The sequence below is a fragment of the Melozone crissalis genome, unplaced genomic scaffold (assembly GCF_028551555.1).
Source record: "Melozone crissalis strain CALT ecotype California unplaced genomic scaffold, PUWL_Pcris_2 ptg000019l_1, whole genome shotgun sequence".
Classification (NCBI taxonomy): Eukaryota; Metazoa; Chordata; class Aves; order Passeriformes; family Passerellidae; genus Melozone; species Melozone crissalis.
Window position 1 is genome coordinate 18,920,616 of NW_026535797.1, and position 22,825 is coordinate 18,943,440.

General features: G+C 42.5%; 1 protein-coding gene across 2 annotated transcripts; it reads left to right on the forward strand.

Moving 5' to 3' along the window:
- Positions 1-14,877: 14,877 nt before the first annotated feature.
- On the forward strand, positions 14,878-22,195 carry LOC128937411 (cytochrome P450 2H1-like). Of its 2 annotated transcripts, XM_054277107.1 has the most exons (9): positions 14,878-15,054; positions 16,011-16,173; positions 17,033-17,182; positions 18,925-19,085; positions 19,304-19,480; positions 19,913-20,054; positions 20,338-20,525; positions 20,987-21,128; positions 21,616-22,195. In XM_054277107.1, exons 1-9 carry the CDS (start codon positions 14,878-14,880, stop codon positions 21,795-21,797), a joined length of 1,482 nt encoding a protein of 493 aa, XP_054133082.1. In that variant the 3' UTR covers positions 21,798-22,195. The 2 variants fall into 2 exon arrangements, with proteins under 2 accessions (XP_054133082.1, XP_054133083.1); XM_054277108.1 differs by lacking the exon at positions 19,304-19,480.
- The last annotated feature ends 630 nt before the right edge of the window (positions 22,196-22,825 follow it).

Genomic DNA, 22,825 nt, shown 5'->3' on the forward strand with positions numbered 1-22,825 from the left:
AGGAGACTGTTGGATGTTCTCTCTCACTTGTGCACTCTGCTGTAGCCTGTGGACCTGGGACACAAGTACAGTTGAGGAGAGATTTGGGGAATTAAATGCGTAGCTTTGAAAACTGGCATTAGCATCTGATTCAATGGCAGGAAAGGCTGTGGAAAGAGGTAAACAGGTTAAAACTATTACTGACACAGGAAAGAAGCAGATACCTGCAAATAGTAAGGTGCTTACTCTTCCAGGGGGCCTGGCTGTACATGTTGCTGTCCCACTCTCAGCTCCATTTTCAGCTTGTCTCCATCTCTCAGAAAGTCACCTTCCTGTGCACAGGCCATGGGTTCCTTCCCCACATCTTAGAGCTGTCTCCTAAAGCCATGGTGCTAGGGTACGGCCCCACCTGCAGGGGCCCTCCTAGGTGGAAATGAAAGTGTCAGCTCTGTCTGGAGTGTGGTGCACTCAGCTTGTGGCAGACATTGGAGCTGGATGTGCCTGGCCCCAGCTCTGCCAGGTTTGACAGTCAGTAGCTCGTGGCTTGGCAGGGTGGCTGCTGCTGCTGCCAATCCAAGGGAATGTAGCCTGGCTCTTCAACTCAGTCCCCGTGCTGGAAGATCAGCTGCAGTGATTCTCAACTGGCTGAAAGATTGAACTAGTTCCAGGAAGTCGGGCCAGCATACCTGAACGTGCTTTCCTCTTTTTGCAGGGTGAATTTAACTCTATAAACTACTTTTTGTAGGATTGTCCCTTTCCCATCCCCCAGACAAACCTTGCAATAATGTGATTCTCACTGCCCCAAAAACAAAGCCCTCATATTTCTTAGTCATCCCATATGAAGTAAGCTACCCTTTTCCCATCAATCCCCATTTTACATGTGGGGGAAAGGAACAAGAGCAATTAAATTCAGTAGATCAGCTCTGATTTGAGGTTCTTCCTTTACAGAGAGACGGTGAGAAGGCTGTGTATCTGAAGCATGATAGTTTCATCCTTCTAGAGAGGGAACAACAAGTTCAGGCTTGGTTGCTCAGAATTACTTGCTCTGTTATTGTGTGTTGAGCAGAACATAAAATAACCCCCCAGAGATGTATTTCTAACTAGCAAGCTTCAACCAGCTCCTGCTACAGTAATAGCAACATGGTATCCTGGAAGAAATCACACACACTGAGATAGTATCAGCAGGGCATAGTTTGCTTTATTTATACTATAAAAAGGCATAAATATTGCACAATCTGATGTGGCTGGTACATTTAGAGGTTAACTGAGTCATGGGTTTTTATGGCCAGAAGATGGGGGTTTGATTGCTTAGACTGATCTCACCATAGCACAAGCATTTGGATTTCTCTGAAGCATTTCCCTCTCCAAATTCAATACACGGGTGCTTGATCTAGGAATCATCTGTGAACACATCCACTCACCATGCACCAAAACATGGTTCACCCTGGTGCTTGAGACACTTGTCTCACTGGTGCATCCCTCATGCTGTGAAAGATAAATGCTGTGTTTCTAGTTCAGTGTGCATTCTAGCTTCACATCTTGCAACAGATGGCACGCTTCTTGCAGCAGCCTTGTGTGACTGCAAATCCTTCTCTGACCATGTTCCCTACTGCATGCTTCCCCTTTCTTTTGATAAACTGAATAATTTCCTGGGTCTTTTGCTGTAAGACTTACTTTAAACCTCTTATCTGTTACCACTGTGTGCACAGTGTGTGGGCAGATTACAATGATGATTAAATGACTATTTCAGTCATTATTTCATAGGCTGCATTTCCTCGTGCTTGCAGCTAGGTATCTGCAGTTTTTCTGTAGATTTTTGTCACAAACAACACAGCAAATTGTCTGTGTTACTGAAAAAATTTCCTGTTTGCACATTTGCAAGCAGTGGACGATACCTTCAGGGAGTAAAAGAAATATTAAGTGAGTTGTTCAAATATTTCCGTCTAAGAGTTGAGTGGGAACCTGGGCTTCAGTAGATCCCTGTCGAACTTCAAATTCAGCATACTGTATATCCAGCAGCCTTTTAACTTTAGATTTGCAGTGTTTAAAGTCCAGTACTTGGTGATTAGGCTCAATCTCTAATTACATAGCTGAGTTACTGTAGAATCAGAGAGCAGTTTGAGTTGGAAGAGACCTTGAAGATCATCCAGTTCTAACCCCCTGCCATGGAGAGTTCTATCATCCAATGCTAGAAATATTTGATTGTATTTAACTTAATCAGGGTTTGCTCTGATTTTAATTCAGGCTTTTGGCTACCTGCATAGAGCAGAACACAGCAGAGGTATCTGGGGAGCCTGTCCAGCCCATTCTGTGGAGCTGTGCAAGATACAGCAGAGGAAAGTCTTGAACTCAGTGCAGTTACCACAGTCTGTGTCAGCAGTGGGAATTAAACTGGGAACATGCTTTAATATAGGACACTGGAGAACCATTTCTTTCCCAACTTGGTGCTTATTTGTAGAGCTCTTCCTTCACTGTCCAGTACCTTGTCTGAGCACCTCCCTCACATGCATGAAGTCACTAATGTCATGTGCAATCTAACAGCTGCCAACCTCCCTCTCCCCTTGCTGCCTTTTCAGGATCCCTTGAGGAGAAATCCCCATAGGCAAGGGGTGTGCTGGCCTTCCTGCAGACTTGGGAGCCTCTGAGCCCTTTTGTCTCTGTGAGAGTATAGCAGTGTAAGAGCCTCTGTCTCTGGGGGAGCTAAAGCACTGGATGGTTCTCATCTCATTTAAATGGCTGTAGATACTTTACATGCAATGTGCTTTGGTTACAGCCTGCTGCTCTCAGATGGATGTTTTGTTTCATTTCACCAAGTTGAGCCATACCATATATACCAAAGATACTGCAGTCATGAGAGCAAGGGGAGCTCTATTTCTGCCCTCAGGCAGTGTCAAGTAAAGACTCCAACCTTTATTTTCTTTCTGGCCCTAGGGTCAGATCTAGACAAGCTACAGGACATAATAAGCCAGTTCTCACTCATCTGTGATGGAAAATATTATAGGGGTCATTGTCAAAGCCGGTTGGTAACTTTTCAGATCTGCCAACTTTATAAAAATCTTTTTTGCATGGTCTGAGAGCAATCTGTGGCACTGTCTGCTGCCACTCATATCTACTAATGGTTAGCAGCCATCAATAATCAGCATTAACCACTATCCTAATAATTGTAGGATCATCTGTCTGATGACATGTTTACTGACATGTTTACTGATAAGCAGACACGCATGGTGACAAAGCCAGCCTGATATGCTGATGATCAGGTATCACAAAGTGTTTGGGTAAAGCTTTGAACAGTCTGGCTTTGTCTGGCGCTTGCCTGGTCACTGCTGAGCTTCAAATGGTAGAAGAGCTGTGTTTGGTCAGGCCTGAAATAAGCAGATCTGGTTTGCCTGGCCCTGTGGAAACAACAGGTCAGAGGCAGACTCCCTACCCTGCTGTGTTTGTGGAACTGTGTAAGTGTTGCCCGATTTCCACTTGGCCACCGCATTTGACCCAACTTAAACATACTCATTAACAGGGCTTCATAGTGGGCTGCATAAAATCAGATGCAATTTTGGCATGAAGAAAAATGGGGTTTTTACATTTTAACCTAAAAGCAATGGATTTACACCACTGGAATCCTACTTAAGCCTGGGTTGTATCAGTATATTCAAGCTGTTTCAGCAGCAGCACTTCACAGCAGGCTTTTCTTGTTTGGGGAATAGAAGGTCATCTGGAAGCCTTCTCCTTCCCAGGAGCTGTGCTACTGGAACATCATTTTTCTGGCATCATTATATCTCAAAGGCTAATGAGCGCTACATGATTTAAAAGTGGGGGTACTGGTACTTCATTCTGCATACATGGAAGTGAGTAGAAATAATCAATAAGCCTGGCCAAGATTTAGTTATGTTTCTTCTCCCTTTGTTTTACAGGGCCATCTTGACAGAAAAGATATTAATAGTTCTCTTAAATCATGCATGAGAAATGTTTCTGGAAAGAAAACTTTCTCAACAGTACTTGTGTCTCAAAAGGAAATCAACAGATGTAGTAAGGATGCAGGAGGCTTTGCAAAATCCATGTACTGGAAGCAGAGGGTCTGAAGAGAGCAGGGACAGAGAAGATTTGAGCTGCATTTGGGTGATCCAGAGAAAGGTCTGAGGCTTTGCTGAAGTAATGGATCACATTGAGATGTACCAATTGATCGAAGCAGCTAATGACAAAATACTTTTCCATAAGGTTTTTGGGAGTTATACAGGTGGAAATCTACAAAGTAAGTTTGGGAATAAGCTAGCAGCTCACCCACAGTTTGGATGAGTTCTGGATAAAGGTTCTTGGCTCTGTTTATGTGAAAAATCTCCCAGAACAGGTGTTACCAATCATGAAAGGGGAATCTGTGCTTCAGCATCTGACCCAGTGTGTCGAAAACTGCCCAAGGAGACTCTGTGGGACTGACCACATGTGATGGGTCAACACGAAGAATTCAATTCAAGACTTCATAAACACTAACATCTTGTGAAATCAATTCCTGAAAGACCTCAGAAATTATGTGAATCATAGTATTATAGAATACCCTGAGTTGTTAGGATCCCACAAGGCTCACTGAGTCCAAGTCCTGGCCCTGCATGGAACAGCCCTGTGAGTCACACCACATGCATGACAATGTTATCCAGTTGCTTCTTGAATAATATATAAATACAATAATAATAAAAATATATGAAAACAAGAATGAAAGGTGTCACAAGCAGGTTGTTGTCTGAAGGCTTCAGCTGGTTTCAGAAACATGCAGTGCAACCTCACTGCATGGGCTGAACTTCCCTGTTCACATTTCCTTTACCTTTGGCACATGCTGTGCTAGAAATGGGAGCACCATAGAGAGGAGGAAGGAGCTTGTTCTTTTGTGAGATATTGCTCTGAACTAGTTACTGGGGAGACTTTTGCAAGAGCCATGTGTGACTTGGCACTGGTAGACAGTTAAACACACTTTATTTAAAAATCTGAAGACTGATAAAAAGCAATGAGGGATAAATTAGGAACAACTTTTTGGACACCTATGCCCATATGTCAGCATACAGCTTGTACATATTTGAAGAGAAATAGGGTTACTGGTATGTTTGCCTGGCTGTTTCTTCAGGCAACTTCAAGAAAAGTGATTCACACAACATTCTGCCAGTGAAGCATGAAAGCTTCACTGTTGAGTGAGACAGTGCTTTGGTTTGATTTCATATCACTTTATCTCTTTTAAAACTTTATCTGCTTTATCAATAGAATCACTTAAATGTTGCAGTCAAAATCATGTCAAGAACCATCAGCTAAAGAGAGAAAAATTCAAATAAGGAGGACTGGTGATTGATTTATCATTTTTGAACTCAGTCTGGCTGAATCTTGAAGGATTATGCTGGCAGTCTAACAGGCAAAAATTCATTGTTCTGTAGAGATGGTCGTGTCAAACTGCATTAGTTTATGTTTTTATCATTTATAAATGCACATTTTAATAGGTGAACCCAGTTTAGAGGAGTCAGCAGAATAAGGAAAAATCCTTGAACAACTGGAAAAAATTTAGTGGGTGCAGTTATATATCTGCAGTTTTTCTGTGATACTTTATGGTTTTATTTGTTGCTTTTGGTCTTGTTTGATTTGCCAAAGTTTATCTGTCTCTAGGCTTTCTACGATAAGTGTTTTCACTATGAGTAAATTCACTGGGAAAAAAAGTGTATGTAAAACCAGGTTTCCTGTTAGTAATATGTATGGTACAAGTAATGAATGGTATTTTCACACCAAATCTTCTTAGGCCAATAACATTTCAGAATATATTTTGGATGTGTTTTTGCTTTCCAAATCTTGGGCCACTTAAAGCTAGAAAATGTTACTTGTTTGTTCCTGATGCAAAGTTAAATCACCATACTGTTCTTTTACTCTTTTTACTCTTCAGTCATTCACATAGCTAATTCAATTCATAGAACCAGTAAATGCAACTTTTTTTCAATGCAAAGAGTGCAATTCTCCAGTTCTTCCTTTAAAGTTGCCTGGCTTTCACCAAGGTTTTTGAAGGAGAAGCTTGACTCTATATTGCCATAACAGGTAAGATTCAAATTCTGCCCTTTTCTTCATAAATATGACAGCATCTTGCACTAACAGTGTTGATTTTCAGGCTCTGAAAATAACTCATAGCTGCTTGTGGGAGTTGGTGCCAACCAGATTGAGCCATATGACCAGGATGCCCTTCACAGACTGAGAACATGAGAACACACTGGCAGTAAAAGAAATCATGCACTGCTTCCCTGTGCCCCTGTGCTGTGAGGGCAGCAGGAGCATCTGTGAGAGCTTTGCCAGCTCTCTGTGTCCCAGGCATGCAGTGCCTGTGGCCTGACCTCCCATGCATGGAGCACTGCCAGGGACAGCTGTGCATTCAGACCTGGAGGGGAGGTGACAGAGGGCAGATGTGATGCAGCTGTGGGAGAGTTTGGCTTCCAAGGGTCTGGATGTGAGCCAGTGAAGAAAACCAGAGAGAAATACCTGACACAAGTATGATGTGAACCCTGATCCCTTTAATACTGTGGCTCTTCCATGTGTAGTCACTGCCATTCTCTTGCAGTCCTGGAACCCAGCTGGTTTCAGGTGGAAGGTTGTTTGGTTTGCTTTGGTTTGGTTTGGTTTGGAAGCAGATTTGTGACTGTGTTTAGCTGGTCTGCTGTGCTCTAGGAGGTCACTGGGAAGGCTGAGGAAAGGAAACTCTTCATAGCAAAATGATGAGATCAGAATTTTCTAGAGTGTTTTATGACAGATTTATGAAAGGAGAGTCACAGTGGCCATGACCTGTCAAATTCCAGGTGGGGGTCCTTGTGGAGGATGGGAAGGAGTGCTGGAATTCCTGGAGGGGTAGTCATGGGGCAGGCACATCCCTGGGGAAGCACCACAGGGTGTGGGGCAGCCAGGGAGAGGTACTTGCGGTGTGACCCCTTCCATCTGGGGCAGGGCACCTGAAGCAAAGAGGGAAGGATGGTGAGGGGGCTCAGAGCACAAGCTTGGAGTGGGAATGGTCATGGCATAGGTGAGGATCACACAGGGAGGAGTTAGGACAAGGATCATGAGAGATGAATGAAACTAAGCGCTGCCCAAAGCTGAGCAGCAAGAGAAGCTGGAACACCAGAAGTGAAGCAGCCCGGCAGAGATGTAAAGGAGAGTTCTGGAGAACTGCTGGAGCCTCCAGGGGGCCCTGTGGGGTTGTGGGGACTGCCCTGGCTCTGGACTCTGAAGCAGTCAGATGTTCTTGTTACTGGTGCCCTCTGCTGCTGCTCGACTGCAGTAGTATTTGTTAGAAACATTTCTTGTTCTTTACCAACACTGTTAATATTTGCCACCTGGTAAGCACGGTGCTCTGGCATTTCACTGTGGGATTTCTAAGAGAGTATGTGTGAGCATGGAGATAGGATTTTACTCTTTGATAGGGTTTTACTTCTGAAAGTGCTAAGGTCCCACTTCTTTACATCTCAGGAATTTGGGCACCTGTCCCTAGTGATCCCTGCTGGTCTGCTTTCCTCTGGAATCAGCACTGAGCTCAGATTCAGATTTTCCAGGAGCTTATGTTTTCACCTGGGCATGTGTGACATTCCCCTGGTACAGTGATTTTTCTAGCTTTAATCGCATAGTCGTGGCTTTACATGACGACTGCTATTGACTGTGTCCCTCACTCAGTGGTTATCAGTATAGAAACACTCAGTCATTTTGTGTAGACTCCATTCCCATGCCTTGGGTGGGTATAGCATTTTTTCCTGATGAATAGTCAACAGGTTCCATTGTCTGAGATCATAAAACATGTTGATGACATTTGCTGAAGTTGTCCCAGCACTTCATCCAGCTGCAGCCACACAAAAGACTTTCTTCCTTTCTCAGCCACAGCAGAGACACCAGAGCAGCAGTTCCTGGAGCCAGGTGGCACAAGGAGAGCCCCGTGGTGGTAAAGGCAGTCCCACAGCAGCAATGTGGCCATGAGGTACCAGTGCGGGGCCCTTGGGGCTACCACAGCTCTGTGACTGCAGGAGAGCTCTCAGGCACATCATGTCACCAACCAGTCAATCCCTCATCTCTGTCTCTACCTGCATCTCCAGAATTTTGCAACTGAAATCTTCTGCCACTCTCTTTGTGCTTCTTTTGATAGCAACAAGTGCCCGAGCATTAGTGTGTGTGATGGCAGAAACAAGAGATTATAGGAAACTGCAAGTTTAAATTTGCCCATTTTATAAAGCCTGTGTTTGTGCAGAACCCTTGCAAAAAGAATGGTCAGAGCAAAGCAGGGAGAGAAAGGTCAATCATCTTCTCTCTGAAAGCAGGCATGGAAACCTCAGAAAAGGAATATTCATTGTCTAACTCCACAGCAGAATGATTTTGTACACAGTCTGTGAGACATTCAAAGTTCAGGACCTACTTCTAAGGCTTGAACTGACGATTTTCTGCCTAGGCAGGCCTTTGCCATCCCATGATCTACCCCAGGTAGGTAGTTACACCTGGATCAAGTAAAAATGATAATCCACCCTTAATAGCTCTTTTCTAATGAGTCAATGTACCTTACATGAAAGGTGCAATGAAAAAGGTTAATGGAACACTGAAAGAGGTCATGAAAGTTAATTTTCAGTGAAATCTAGTTACAAAGTCTGATGTTGGAACCTCCCAGGTAATGCCTGGATTAACTGAGTTCATTAAGAAACATTTAACCAACTTATTTGCAATGATAAATCAAATATCCTTCGTGCCAAGTCCTTGTGAAATAGTAGATAAGCTGTGCAATATTTGTTTTGCTTTTAGCAGCTGTGTCATCTGAGCTGTTGAATACTGAGAGAATGTTTTGTACAGTACCACATGTGGATCACTCTGCATCTTTTGCCATAGCCCTACTGGGATATTTACTTCAATTAATAATTTTATCTGAAAGTCACAGAGAAAGAAGGAAGATTTTTTTTTTCTGACAATTTTTCATTGAAATATCATATACTTCACAGCTCTTAAGTGTGAAAATAGATCATAGTTAATGTGCTCCTTTTTCACTATTCCAAAAAAATGATAAAAGTCAGGGGGCATCTTTCATGTATACGAAAGAGCATGCATTAGTCATCACCATTTCCAGAGGAGGTGATATGTGTAGAAGAAGGCAGTGGTTGGGAGGGGGGGAACAGCCACTTTCACACTTGAGGGAGACAGGGATGACACCTGAAGCAGGAGAGTTTTTACATGGGCCCTTGTTTGGGATCACTTCTTGGGGTTGTTGTGTTTCTTTCATTTCCTCTTTCCTGTTCTCAAGCCACTCTGCTACCTCTGTGCATTTGTCGCTGGCAGGACTAAAAGGCATGATGAAGGCATACGTTTTATCACTTGGTGTCAGCACCAGTTACTGCTTTTTTTGTGTTTTTAATGCCTGATTTATCATCTGTTTCCCTTATGACTGTAGTTATTTGATATCATGAAATGTTAACAAAGGTTTTGTTACTTGAAGATTACTGAATTCTTCTTGAATTTTAAATTATTTGGTGAGATTTTCTGCTACCATTTTTCTTTATGATATGCACTGTTTTCAGAGCATAGAGACTACCAGCAAACAATATGCTTCCATGATTTTTTTGTGGTGATGATAAGTAATTTTCTAAAGTTGCAGAATGCCTCTAGTTAAGGCCCTAGCTTGAGTTTGAGCAGTTCTGTGCTCAGACCTTGTTTGTGCTGCAGATTCCTGGCCAACCTTTGGAAAGGCACGGTGGGCACCGTGCCCTATGATGATTGTGTTACAGCTGGGGACAGTGACAATGCTGCCCCTTTGCTTCAATGTCTCCCAGACCTTTTGCATGAGCTGCTGTACCCCACAGTGGTTCTGCAGCTGGTCAGCAGGAGCTCAGCTGCTCATGCAGGTAGATGAGTGCAGCACTCTCAGGAAATCTGCCAAGCTCAGACACCCTCTTTGAAACTGGCAGCCTTCACTTCTGTGCCTCTTTTTACTGTGTATAGCACCTGACTGACTTTTCCCATTTCCTGACTCTTTTTTTCCTGACTTGGGGAAGTGCCTGTTCTTTCTTTATGCTGATCACAGTCTGGAACTAAGCACCTTACTGAGAGATGATAGGTATAGCAGCCACACAGAGACTTGCTGTTGGTGGAATCACAGTACAGGTCCAGTGGAAAGGCTGTTACGAGCTTCATTTCCTTGCCCTTCTGATTACTGAAAAGCAGTTTGCATGTATTGCAAAGGACTTCATTGCAATGAACTTCATTGACTCGATTGCAGTGAACTTCACTGACTTCATTAAGTGAACTTCATTGACTTCATCCTTTTTCAGCTGAGTTATGTTTTGGGTCTAGTGAGTTCATACATAAATATTTAACCAAATTTTTTGATCTAGCTGGTCAAATGTAATTTCTGTGATCTGAAAACAAACTATGTGGTTTGTATCTTATCTGTAGTACAACGTGTAGCATCTTACAAATATGGGTGTTATAAATTGTTGAATACTGAAGATATCACTGAACCTTAATACTGGCTGACCGTGGCAGATTCTTTGTCAAATTACTGCCAGAAATAAGGCAGAGGTAGATATTGGATTTTCTACATGGCACTAAGGAAAGTCCTGTCTGGACAAGATGGCAAGATGATTTCCACAGACTACTCTGCCAGCTTGCCGTCCTGGTTTTGGATGGGTAGAGTTAATTTTCTCCATAGTAGCTGGTACGGGGCCATGTTTTTGATTTGTGCTGGAAACAGTGTTAATAATTCAGGCATGATTTAGTGATTTTTCAGCAGTGCTTGCACAGCCTCAAGGTATTTTCTAATTTCTCCTACCACCCAGTCAGCAAATACGTTGGGGTAGCACAAGAGGTTGTGAGGAGACACAGCTGGAACAGCTGATCCCAACTGTTCAAAGGGATATTTCATACACATGCAACATGCTCAATGCACAAACTAGAGAGAAATAGGCTGGGGGCCACTGCCTAGCAGTGGCTGGGCATCAATTGGTTGGTAGTGAGCAATTGTTTTTAGTTTCCATTACTTGTCTTTCTTAAGTTTAATTTTCATAAATTTGTCTTCATTGTCATCATCATAATTATTTATTTCAATTATCAAAATGTTCTCAAATCAACCCATGAGTTTTCTCACTCCTAGTGTTCCGGTTCTCTTCCCCTCTATCCTGCTGGAGAGAGAGAGTGGGAAGAGTGGAAAGTGGCTCAGTTGTCAGCTGGGGTTCAGCCATCTCAATGGAAATGCTTAGTGAAATATCACATTTTAATGTAAAGGTCATAGAAACCCAAGGATGGATGTGCTGGATCATGACAATAGTCAAGGCAGCCCAGAATTCTGTCCAATTCCAACATTAACTTAAAAATTAATTCCCAAGGAACAGAATAAAACCAAATGTGGCTACCACAAAGGAATATTCTTTCAGACTGCTTCAGTCGCCAGTGATTCCTGAGCTATCAGTGGTATCTCTGTGTTTGAGCACTCTCAATGGATTTTCGCTCTCATGAATTGGCCTGGTTACTTTTTGGACACATACATCTTGAAAAATTGTGTTCCACAGCCCAAGGGCATAGTGTGTGAAAAGCCACCCCCTTTGGCCTATTTGAAAATACAGAAAGGAAAAAATACCAAAAGTTGCTACATTTATTTGTGCCTGGATGCCATGGAATAGACACTAGCTAATAGTCTGTACCCAGCTTTCCACTGTGCAAACTCTAGGTTTCTCTCTAACAGGATGAGGGAGCAACCTGGAAAAACAAAATTGATAACATTTCCTGGTCAAGATAAAGACAGTTAAACAGAGACAGAAAAAAATAAACAAGTGATGCAAAGACTCACCACCAAAAGGCTCCTGATCACTCAGTCTCTGAACAATGGCTGCACTGGACAGGCAATTCCCCAGTTTTCATTGCGGAGTGTGATGTTAGACATGGATTATCTCTTAGGGCAGTTTGGGTTGTTGTCCAAGCAGTGTCCACTCCCAATCCCTTGCTATCTCCCAGCCTGTTACTTGGGCTGGGGACAGAGGGAGCAACTAGGAAAGCCTCAGTGCAGTGCAAGCATTGTTCAGCAGCAGCTAAAGCACTGCTGTGTCCTCTCCACGGTCACAAACCTGAATTGTGGCACCACGCTGGCTGCTGTGAGCGAGCCAGATCCAGTATGCCTGAGCAGGCTGGGAATACACCTGTAGGGGCTGTCCTGGGGAGAAAAAGGTGTCTGTTTTCTCACAGACCTAATCTGGAGGACAACAGAAGCTGATTAAGTGCAGGTCCCAGATGAAAGGCTACGTGTAAACACAGGATGGAGCCCTAGGAGCTGGCCCATGCATGCCATTAGGCAGGCCAGAAAAGCAGCAGCTTCCAGAAGGCATTCTAAGGAAGGCCTGGAATTTGAAACACTGGTTCATACAGCAGCATCCCACCCTGTCAATTTGAGCTTGAATTCACAGGTGGAGCCAGAGAATGGTGACAATTTGTAACAAGACCAGAGGCCCCAGCATCTGCTTTCCTACCACACTGGGAAGAAAGCTTGGAAGAAAACAGAGTCTCTTAAGTGCTTCCTCTGAATGTGAACTATATGAGGATGGGTCTTTCAGACCCAGATAAACCCTTCATACTCAAATAGCCTTTCACACAAATAATCCCTGTCTTTCTGTCATCAGAGGTGACCCGAGACCTTTGGCAGTTAAATCTCTTCCCGGTTAAACTCATGGATCCCTCCAAGCAGCTCTGGCTTTATTCCCAAGACCATTTTGAAACCCTTTGGGGATTATGTGAGTAATTAGATAAATAATAAAAAAACCATGTCCGGATGTGGGATGATGCTGCAAGCAAAGCTCTGCTTTTCCAGTGCATTAGGCTTCACAGCAGTTGTTCACCCTCAGGGCTGCCAATAGAGGAATGCAAGGCACTTTATCTACAAAAGCAAAGGAAAAGAAAAAGCAAACAACAGGAGTTTTTCCTTCGTGACAATAAAACTGACTGTTTTCAGCAATATAATCACCCCTCCAAAGCCTAGAAGGTTCCTTTCACTCATCTGCCCACTTCTGGTTTTAAATACCCTGGTGTGCAATATTCAAAGTAATGCCCATTGCACAAGAATTTGTAGAATTTGTTGCTGATAAAAAAACCCCATTAAGACCAGGAGAAATAGTCAGGGAATTAGAATCATCTGCCTCAAAACAGATCCTTAGCAGACAGACATGTAAATCTGTATGCCTCCAGAGCCTTCCTTCGTAGTGAGGAAAAACAAACTTCTTCAGTGACTGGCTCATTTCACAAAAACAAGGTCATATGAAAAGTGAGATGTCCTATTCTCTGGAAGTATCAGTATTTCCCCACTAACAGGTGAGACTGCCAGCTCATTTGTACATCCACCTTTTTAATGTCTAAATTTAAGCTGGATATGTTTCTTTCCTCATTATTGCAGAATCTGCCAGTACTCAGCTAACTGGGCTAAAGATAAAACCTACCCATCCTTAAACCCCATTCTGACAAATCAGTAGAGAACAAAGTGTGTTGTTTACAGTATGTCTGGCCATTTTTGTGCACAGGAACACTCAAAAACTAATTGAACAAATGTGGACTCAAGTTCTAAGCCAACAAGTTCTTGCAGGAAGACAAATTGTTTTCCATTATATTAGGGAGACAAAGAAGAGATTAAGATACATATATATTCTTATGTATAGGATATGTATTTTTACATATAGGATATATAAGATTATATACATTTTAACATATCCTTCCAGCATCACAGCATGTAAGGGGTCAGTATCATTTTGGCTGCGTGTCAAATGATGGAATGGGGTGGGAAATGTCTTGGCAGGTGAAAGAACCTGTTTCTCTGACTGAAATGGTCCCTGACATGGTTGTTTGGGTGGGATACCCCTAATCTGACATTAGTTGTCTGGATGAGCTCCCTCCCTGGTATGTAAAGAGAAACAGGCACTGCCAGAGGACACTGACACCAGTTTAGGGCTCATCCATTGTCAGTAGGTGCTGTACACAGACCCAGGTGTCTGAAGCAAAGTGCAGGAGAGTGGTCAGAGTGTGACCAGAGCCTGTGGGGGGATAGCTGAGGGCTCTCCTGTGGGGCAAGTCCTACCCAGGGAGCATCCCCTGCCTGGGGTCTGGGGCTGTGCCACATAAAGCTTCTCAAAAACAGAGGGGAAGGTGAGAGGGGGAGGAGGGAGAATAAAACAGAGAAAGCTGTTTCAAACAGAACCGTCCAGAGAGATTCGGCTACAGAAAACTCATACAGAGCCTCGCTGAACTGATAGAGATGGTGCTAATAATGTCAAGGTTGTGTGTTTGATCCCTGTAGGGGCCATTCACTTCAGAGTTGGACTAGATGATCCTTGTTGGTCCCTTCCAACTCAGAATATTCTGTAAGTGTTCGACACACTTAATTATTTTGCCAGTATTATCCACTGCATTGTCTTTGAACGCCAGCTTCATAGATCAGAGATAAACAGAGACAACCAATCTTCTGCAGATTCTCATTCAGGATTACTCTAAGAGTAATGTCATGCCTCTTTCTTATTACACAGAGACTTCCTAAGGTAATGAAAGCTAGAAAGCTATTTCTTTTCTTTTTTCCACTAATACTTCCATTCCCCTTCTTAAGCTACAGTTTTTACCATGTTCTGCTCTCTACACGTTCTCATCCCTTGTTTACTTGTTTCCCTACCAGGGCTTTGCCAGGTCTTAATTACCACTGCTTTAGGACTATTACATAACTAACAAAGTCAGCTTTAATAACATTCATTCTTATCATTAGCAGATTAATAAGTAAACTCGTATCTCTAACAGGAATGGCAAGGCACTATTGGCTAATTTCAACCACATGATTTGGTACCACAGCATATAAATAAGCATGGATTTACAGGTCCAGCACTGGGCTTTTCTGACACTTGACTTCCTCAGCCCACCATGGAGGCCCTGGGAGTGACCACTATTTTGTTGCTGGTTTGCATCTCGTGCCTTCTCTTTGCCACATGGAGAAGCAGATCTCAAAAAGGGAAGGAGCCTCCTGGTCCCACTGCATTCCCCATTGTTGGAAACCTGCTCCAGATAAACCCATGGAATTTGCCTAAAAGCTTGAAAGAGGTAAGGGACTGTCTTATTCTTTCCTATGTTTTCTTCATGGCATATAAAACAAAGTCCAATCCCACTGTTCTCAGCTAAATTCACAAGTTTAATTTGCATTGAGCAAATGTTAAACAGAAACAAAAGGTTTCCCAGATATACATGCTTATTAAGTCTATATATAATTACAGTAATCTATTGTATTTTTAAGCCTATATATTACAGGTGTGTATATATAAATATATATATATGTCTATATATTATAAGTCAGTCCATATATTGGCAATGACCATAGTGAAATGAGTTATGTGCTGACCTCACAATTTGTACCACAGTACTACAATTTGCAGTGGATTTGCAATCAAGGCATTGATGCAGTTGCAGTATGATCTTCCTGTGCTTAATTCCTCACCACGCTGGCCATTTTTGGGGAGAGAGCCCTGCTCCATTTTGCTGCCTCTGCTTCCTAACAGATATGTAGGATCTCCTGGGAGTGGAAGTAGCAAGTGCAGAAATTGAAATAAAAACGTTTGGAGGTGAATTGTGCTGTCCATTCCCTCCTTTGACTGGCAAAAATACCCCTTTGAGAGGCAGTTTCACTGTTTGTGGTCAAAAATCCTTCAGGCATTTGCTTCCATGTTGTTTAACTGATTTTAGAGCTCATGTAAATTGTTATCCACTATGCCCTGCACAAAGGTATTCTAAAATGTTTTGCCAGCCCTGTGAAGGGCTATTTTCTTTTCTCAGATTTGGACTGGATACTTGCCGTTTCCATTCATATTCCTTATTTCTTGTATGATTCCCTCATCCCTCGCCTGTAACTCATAATTGAAAGATCACTGCACTGTTGTTAATCAATGTCATGTCTCAGCAGTGTTGGGACAATGACACATCACCTCTCAGACCTCTTTGCTACAAATGTCACAAGATTATCATTGGTGTTGTGATGTTGCTCTTTGTGCTCACCTTTCCTGCAGCTCAGTGAGAAGTATGGTCCTGTCTTCACGGTACATTTGGGCCCACAAAAGGTTGTGGTGCTGTATGGCTATGATGTGGTAAAAGAAGCCCTGGTTGATCAAGGAGATGACTTCAGTGGAAGAGGCACTCTACCACTGATTAAAAAACTCTTCCAAGGCACAGGTATGTTCTTGGTAATGCCAGCATGCAAAACAGATGCTTTCAGAGTTTCAGAAAGAGCTCCACCACAGCTGAGAGGGCAGTGCAGCAAGGCATGGTAGATTTCATTTACTACTTTCATGCAGACAAATTAGCAATTAAAGGCAAAAAACCCAGCTCATTACTTGAACTCTTGAGCAAACTGGTCCCCTGGAGAACTATTTAAAGTCCCAGGATGGCTTCTCTGACTGCCTTTTTATTTCCAGCGTGTTCCAAGCTCTGGCTAAAATTTTGTACATTAAATGTGCCTCTAAGGTCTTACATTCATTCTCTCATTCCTGAAAATATTCTGAATATAGACACAGCTAAGGAATCAGCAAAAGGAAAGTCCACAGCACAACAAGATAAGATAATATAGGCTGACCCAGTAAGGGTCACAGTCCAGATCAGGTCATGAAATGATTCACCAGGTCAGTCCCTGGTATGACATTTCTAGCACATATTCCATGATGTTATATATACAGGGCAGTACCATTGGTATTGTCAATAATGATATGGTCTATTGCAGGTGCACAGTAGAACATTTGAGTGGTTATGTCAGTGCAAAGGCCTTGTGTCCAAGACCAATTCAGTGTTACTTCTTACTTTGTAACATAGTTTTTCTTATCCTGGGAATAAAGTCAGTTTTATTCAAGGGCTGCGACAGATGGATCAAATTTGTCACCTTCAGAATTGCAGAGAAGTTATGGTTTGGGGCAGATAGCAATTGCAGTGTAACTCCACAGAGAGGTGTCTTTGCATGCTGAGTACTTACTGTGTTGCACCCATTAAAGGGAAAAAACCCTGTTTCATCATGAAGGTCTGTTTTTCCTCCCTGTGTCAGGCATTGTGACCAGCAATGGGGAGACCTGGAAGCAGCTGAGACGATTTGCACTCACCACCCTGCGGGATTTTGGGATGGGGAAAAAGGGCATTGAGGAGCGAATCCAGGAGGAAGCTCATTTTCTGGTGGAGAGGCTCAAGAACACACATGGTATGATAAGGACTTTGTGCCTGTTGAGACACTGCATATCTGCAATTAGACAATGAGGGGTGTAGGGTTGCTTCACAAAATCTATGACCCAAGGAGTGGGTGTATGGCTGCTGTTTCTGCTCCCTGCTTCTGTAGGTAAAATTATCAGTAGGCAAAATTATCAGTCAAAGGTACTGTGACAGTATGGAGGATAAAAGTAGGAGAGAGAGGCTTGGAAAGCACCTTTTAACCTATTGTGCTTGAGGAACAAGACAGGAAGGGGCAAAAGGAATGGCTTTGCCACAGAGCCAAGGCTCTGATGGAATTCAGCCATGGAGACAGTGCTGGATGCTGTCAGGTAATCAAGTATGCTCTTCTTCACCCTGTCTCCTGCAACTCTGTGTAAACAGATCTTGAAGAAGTAGGTGACCAGAGAACTCATTTGCAGATATTTGGGGTTGGGTCCATCTGAACACAAGACAATAGATCCCAGTATTGATGGGGCTGTCCAATGGGAACAGGTATATAAGCTGCTTCTGAGGGCAGGGTATAACGTTACCCACTTGCTTCCAATCTGTAAATGTGTTTTCTAGTACTATATAATCAGTGTTACTTCTAAATGTGTCCCCTGAGGGTGGCACAGTACCAGCCACCCTTTTCATTGCCAGCCCTCAATGTGTGCCTACTCTGCAAGGGGGAAAAGCAAATAGATCTAAAAGAATGATTAAGCATCACTGTTTTATATGAGCCACTAGACAATTCAATCTGGCTTCTCAGATAAGCATTTGTTTTATAAAACAGAGAAAACACTCTCACCTGCATTGCTTTTACCTTTTGACTATCACAGTAATACTATATTTCTTATGCCCTTATGCAAGCCTCTAACTCTGGCTCACCTTGTTGCATCATCTTTTACCGTGTATTAAAAGGTTTTGTAAGCAAGATATATACAAGAAAAAAGCATAAATCCATTATTTATTCTTAATGCAATTAATAAATAGCTATGACTAGTGTCTTCTACATTCAGCATTAATATACTCACCACCTCTGAAATATCCACTGAGTCTTCAATGGCCATGGAGTCACTAATCAAACCGAGAACTAGTGCTATTGCTCTGTGGAATAGTCTGCTACCAAGTTGACATTTTCTCACTCTGTGGTTTTCTTTCAGGATTTTATACCTTTTCATGTTATTGTTTCTCATCTTGAACCCTTGAGATGCACCCTATCACTGTCTGCAATTAGCTTTCCTTTCTTTCTTTGGTCTAATCTTGCTTTTTGCTTACACCATAATTCTCTGCACAGGAGTCATGCAGCTGTGCTATCAAAACTAGACTTTGATCACAGGCATTTGAACGCCAAGGGGAGGGTTATGTAACTGAGGTTACACTAATAAAGTTAATAAGGAGAGTGCAATAACCTAAAGAAATCGTTCAGGCAAAGTCTCCATGGTTTCATTGGGATTTTGTGGGAATGTTAGGCTGTTTCTAATAAACAGTCTGTAAGACAGACAGGCATGTGCTAGGTGAAGAGCAACAAAGGCACTCAGACCAGTGTTCTGCTGAGAACAAGACAAGAGATAAGCCACTATAAGAGTGAAATTAGTTCACTTCAAGAATAAGTTGGTAGGCCCTTCACTGTCCTTTCAAAGGAGTGCAAAATTCTGGATCTCCAGAGAATGTGAAACTACTTCGTAGGGTCAGAGGAGGGGTTATTCCGTGAAATACTGAAAGCAAGATACCTTTTTTTGATGGCTGTTGCAGAGAAACCTCTGAACCCCAGTGGTTTCCTAATCCATGCTGTTTCCAACATCATCTGCTCCATCGTCTTTGGGGATCGGTTTGACTATGAGGACAAGAATTTTCTAAGTTTAATTGATTGGATAGAGGAAAACAACAGGCTCCAAACCACTATACAAGCACAGGTGGGTCTAGTTTTATTTAATATATTTGTTAGTTATTATAATATTCAAATCCCTGAATGTAGTCAAACCATAAAGTAAATGGCCATAAAATCCTGAGTAAGAAAGACCTACTGCTCCAAAACAGTTTAACTACCCCATTTTCATAATTACAATCAGGGGAACATTTTAGTTTATTCACATTAATCAGAATGTACCTTTTCATCCCTTTATTTTTATAGCTATATAATTTCTTCCCAACTGTCATGGATTATCTCCCTGGACCTCATCAACGACTGATAAAAAATTTTGAAAAAGTTGATAAATTTACAACAGATATCGTAATGGAACACCAGAAAACCATGGATCCCACTTGTCCTCGAGATTTTATTGATGCTTTTCTTAATAAAATGGAACAGGTACTGAAAGAGTAGAGATGTATTAGATTACATGGAAATTACTACTTGAATCAGATCTTTTCTTTTTAGTTGTAATGGGACACTGGGTTTTTGCAAATACAGAGGGGAACTTGCTCTTCATGACACATTGACTTCATTTTATCCTCTCCATTTTTTTATCAAGGATTTTTAAACACAAAATAAACAGTGTGAGCCAAAGTGATGAAAGCTGAAGACCAATCTGGCTAATGTAATTCAATGCTCCTTCCATATCATAATATTATTTAGTAAACCTATAAAAATGCTGGTGTTCTGGAGAGTGAGTGTTGTATTTTTTAAAGAACATTAGAGGTTCTTTCTAAAGATAAACCTACATTATGGGTATAGAATTTTTCTTTTTAAGCAAACTTCTTGGGTTTGTCATTCAAAACCTTCTGCCAAATCTTCCTGCAGGAGAAAGGGAATGCTGACTCAAAATTCACCATTGAGACCTTGAGCAGAACCACACTTGACTTGTTCCTTGCAGGAACAGGGACCACAAGCCTCACACTGAGATTTGCAATTCTGATTCTTCATAAATACCCGGAAATAGTAGGTAATGGAAATAAATAGTTTAAAAATTTTTAATAGGTTGTGGGATCAGTTTGGACAATTCCTGTCACTACCACATGTGGCAATACTCCCCTGACTAAGGAAATATGTTTTAGCAGTGTGGAGATGTGTGTAAGTCTTAGGTGTCTTCACAAGAAGCAGATGTTAGTACTGAGTATAATCATATATTCCTGGAATGCTAAAAGCATATTTTGTTGTATATAAGGAGAGGTTCAGGCAAACAGATGGGGGACTTGTTCATTCAACATTTACTGACTTTTCAACAGAGAAAATGCAAAAGGAGATTGATTCCGTGATTGGCCGAGAGCGAAGCCCTCGCATGTCGGATCGGAGCCAGATGACCTTTACAGATGCTGTGATCCACGAAATCCAGAGATACATTGACTTCATTCCTACTAATGTCCCACATGCTGTAATCAGAGACACCAAGTTCAGAGACTATTTTATCCCCAAGGTCTGTTACAGTGTATCTGAGAAATGTCATAGTCTCTTGAAAACAACAATTGAGTTTTGTTCTTTTTATTTATTTTCAAAAGCATTGAAATGTGATACTGAATTAAATTTTTTTTTTGTAAGGGGATTCTGGAAGTTGCTGAGTCCAAGCCCTTGTATTAGAAAAAAATAAGAAAATACTTTTGCATCCTCTGTATGAAGAGGGAGATATTTCTGGGGTTTTTTTTCACATCACTGTAAGCTGTAATTTATTTGGACACAATATTAAATACTCTAAACAGACTCTTTATGAAAATTCCCTAAAAAACATCTTTGCCATACCAACGGCATATATTTTTGTGCATTAAATGTTCATTTAAAAGTGGTTAAACTTTGACTACCCTTTTGTTTAGCTCTGGGAACTTCTTAGGGCCTCCTTGCTTTAACATATCTCCATTGTACCTTTTGTCTTTGTTAATTCAGGACACTCTGATATTCCCTATGCTGAGTTCTGTCCTACATGATAGCAAGGAATTTCCAAATCCAGAAAAATTTGACCCAGGACATTTCTTGAATGCAAATGGTACCTTTAAAAAGAGTGACTACTTCATGCCATTTTCTACAGGTAAGAGCTCTTGCTATTTCAGATCCCAGACCATCCTGTCCTGAAATCTCTCTGAAGATTTCATGGCTCCATCACCATTATCTGTACAACAATGTCAGCTGACATCTGCTAGAGTCACTTCTGGGAAGCTCTAACCCCTGTACTACAGTTCCAGCTGACTTCCTTTTTTAGCAAACACAAGAACTCCTCCAATGCCTTCTACAAGATGTGTAAGATGTGGGACTCAACCACACAACTTGTCTCTCAAACCATCAAACAGCAGCAGAACTTGAGCAACCAAAGCCTTCAAACTGCCTTCACTAACTGAGCACTCTTGTTGGTCTAGACCTTTAGTTCCTAGTTTCATTCATGCTTCCCCAAAATACTGCAGTGCTGCCTGTGCAGTCTGAGATGTCTCGGTTTTCATGGAACTGTGGCTAAAATCAGTTATCAGCAAAATACGCCACTGTGACCTCTTTCTTTTTTTGGTTTTTTTTTTTGATTGCAGGAAAACGCATCTGTGCAGGAGAAGGTCTGGCCCGGATGGAGATATTCATATTTTTAACATCCATCCTGCAGAACTTCACTTTGAAGCCTGTTGTGGATCACAAAGACATTGACATCACCCCAGTAGTCACCAGTCTGGCAAATATGCCCCATGACTATGAGGTCTCTTTCGTTCCACGTTAGCCAAGTGAGGCGTTTCCAGCTCCCAAACTCAGGAGTGCTCGGGCTGAATGACATTCCCCAGTCTGTTGAGAATGAAACACTCAGACCATTTATGGAGAGAAGAGTGCTTAGAAAATTAAATTGCATGGTGCTTTTATAATCACCACAGCCAGCCCTTAACAGAGTAGGCAATCACACAGGGAAGGACACACTACCCTGTGCAAAATTACAGATTCTCCTCTGCATCTACCTCACCCAGCTGTGGTTGCTGTCAGCTCCTGACATGCCAGGCTGCCTGCACGAGTTCTCTGAGAGCCCTGCTGCTGCTGCCCCTACCACCTGACAGGTTCCACCAGGAATAGATGCTTGTACTCCAGGGTTTTTACAAACTCTGTTTGAAGTACCTCTCTCTGAACTTTCAGTTTCTGCGTGAGGGCGTACACGGCCCTAAGTCCGGCTAGCTGAAGGGGTGAAGCGGCCGACGCCCCTGCGCATCTGAGGCCAGCCCCCCTTGGCGTCCTGGCCTCGGGCTGGGCTGGATTGCGGACTTGGGTTCGCGCTGGATGAGACGAGAGAGGAGGCGACCACTTGCTAGGGGTAAAACGTCGGTTTATTGAAGAGCCCACAGGCAGCACAGGGCAAACCAACAGGTGGAAAAACCCACAGCAAAACGGCCCTGAACACGGGGGGAGACAAAGTTTTACAGGGAAGGGGTGGAGACGGGAGGGGAAGCCCAGCTAACCAATAGGGGAACATGTGGGGAGGTACATAAGAAAACTGACACAAGAACTTATCCAATAACCATAGAACAAAGGAGGGGCCCCGGAACGCCAGCCAACCACCACCCCCAGAGAGAAGAATGTTCTAGAAAGCAAGGAGGAGTGGGGGGTGATTGACTGGGCTCAGGGAGGAGGAAAACTTTACTTATATGGTGGGATAAGGGAGGAGCAGTTATGTAACTTGGGAGATTGACAAATAACGGGGGCAGGGGTAACCGTGGTAACATAACTGCCAAAGACACTGTGGCGGGAAAACTGGAGGAGGAAGAA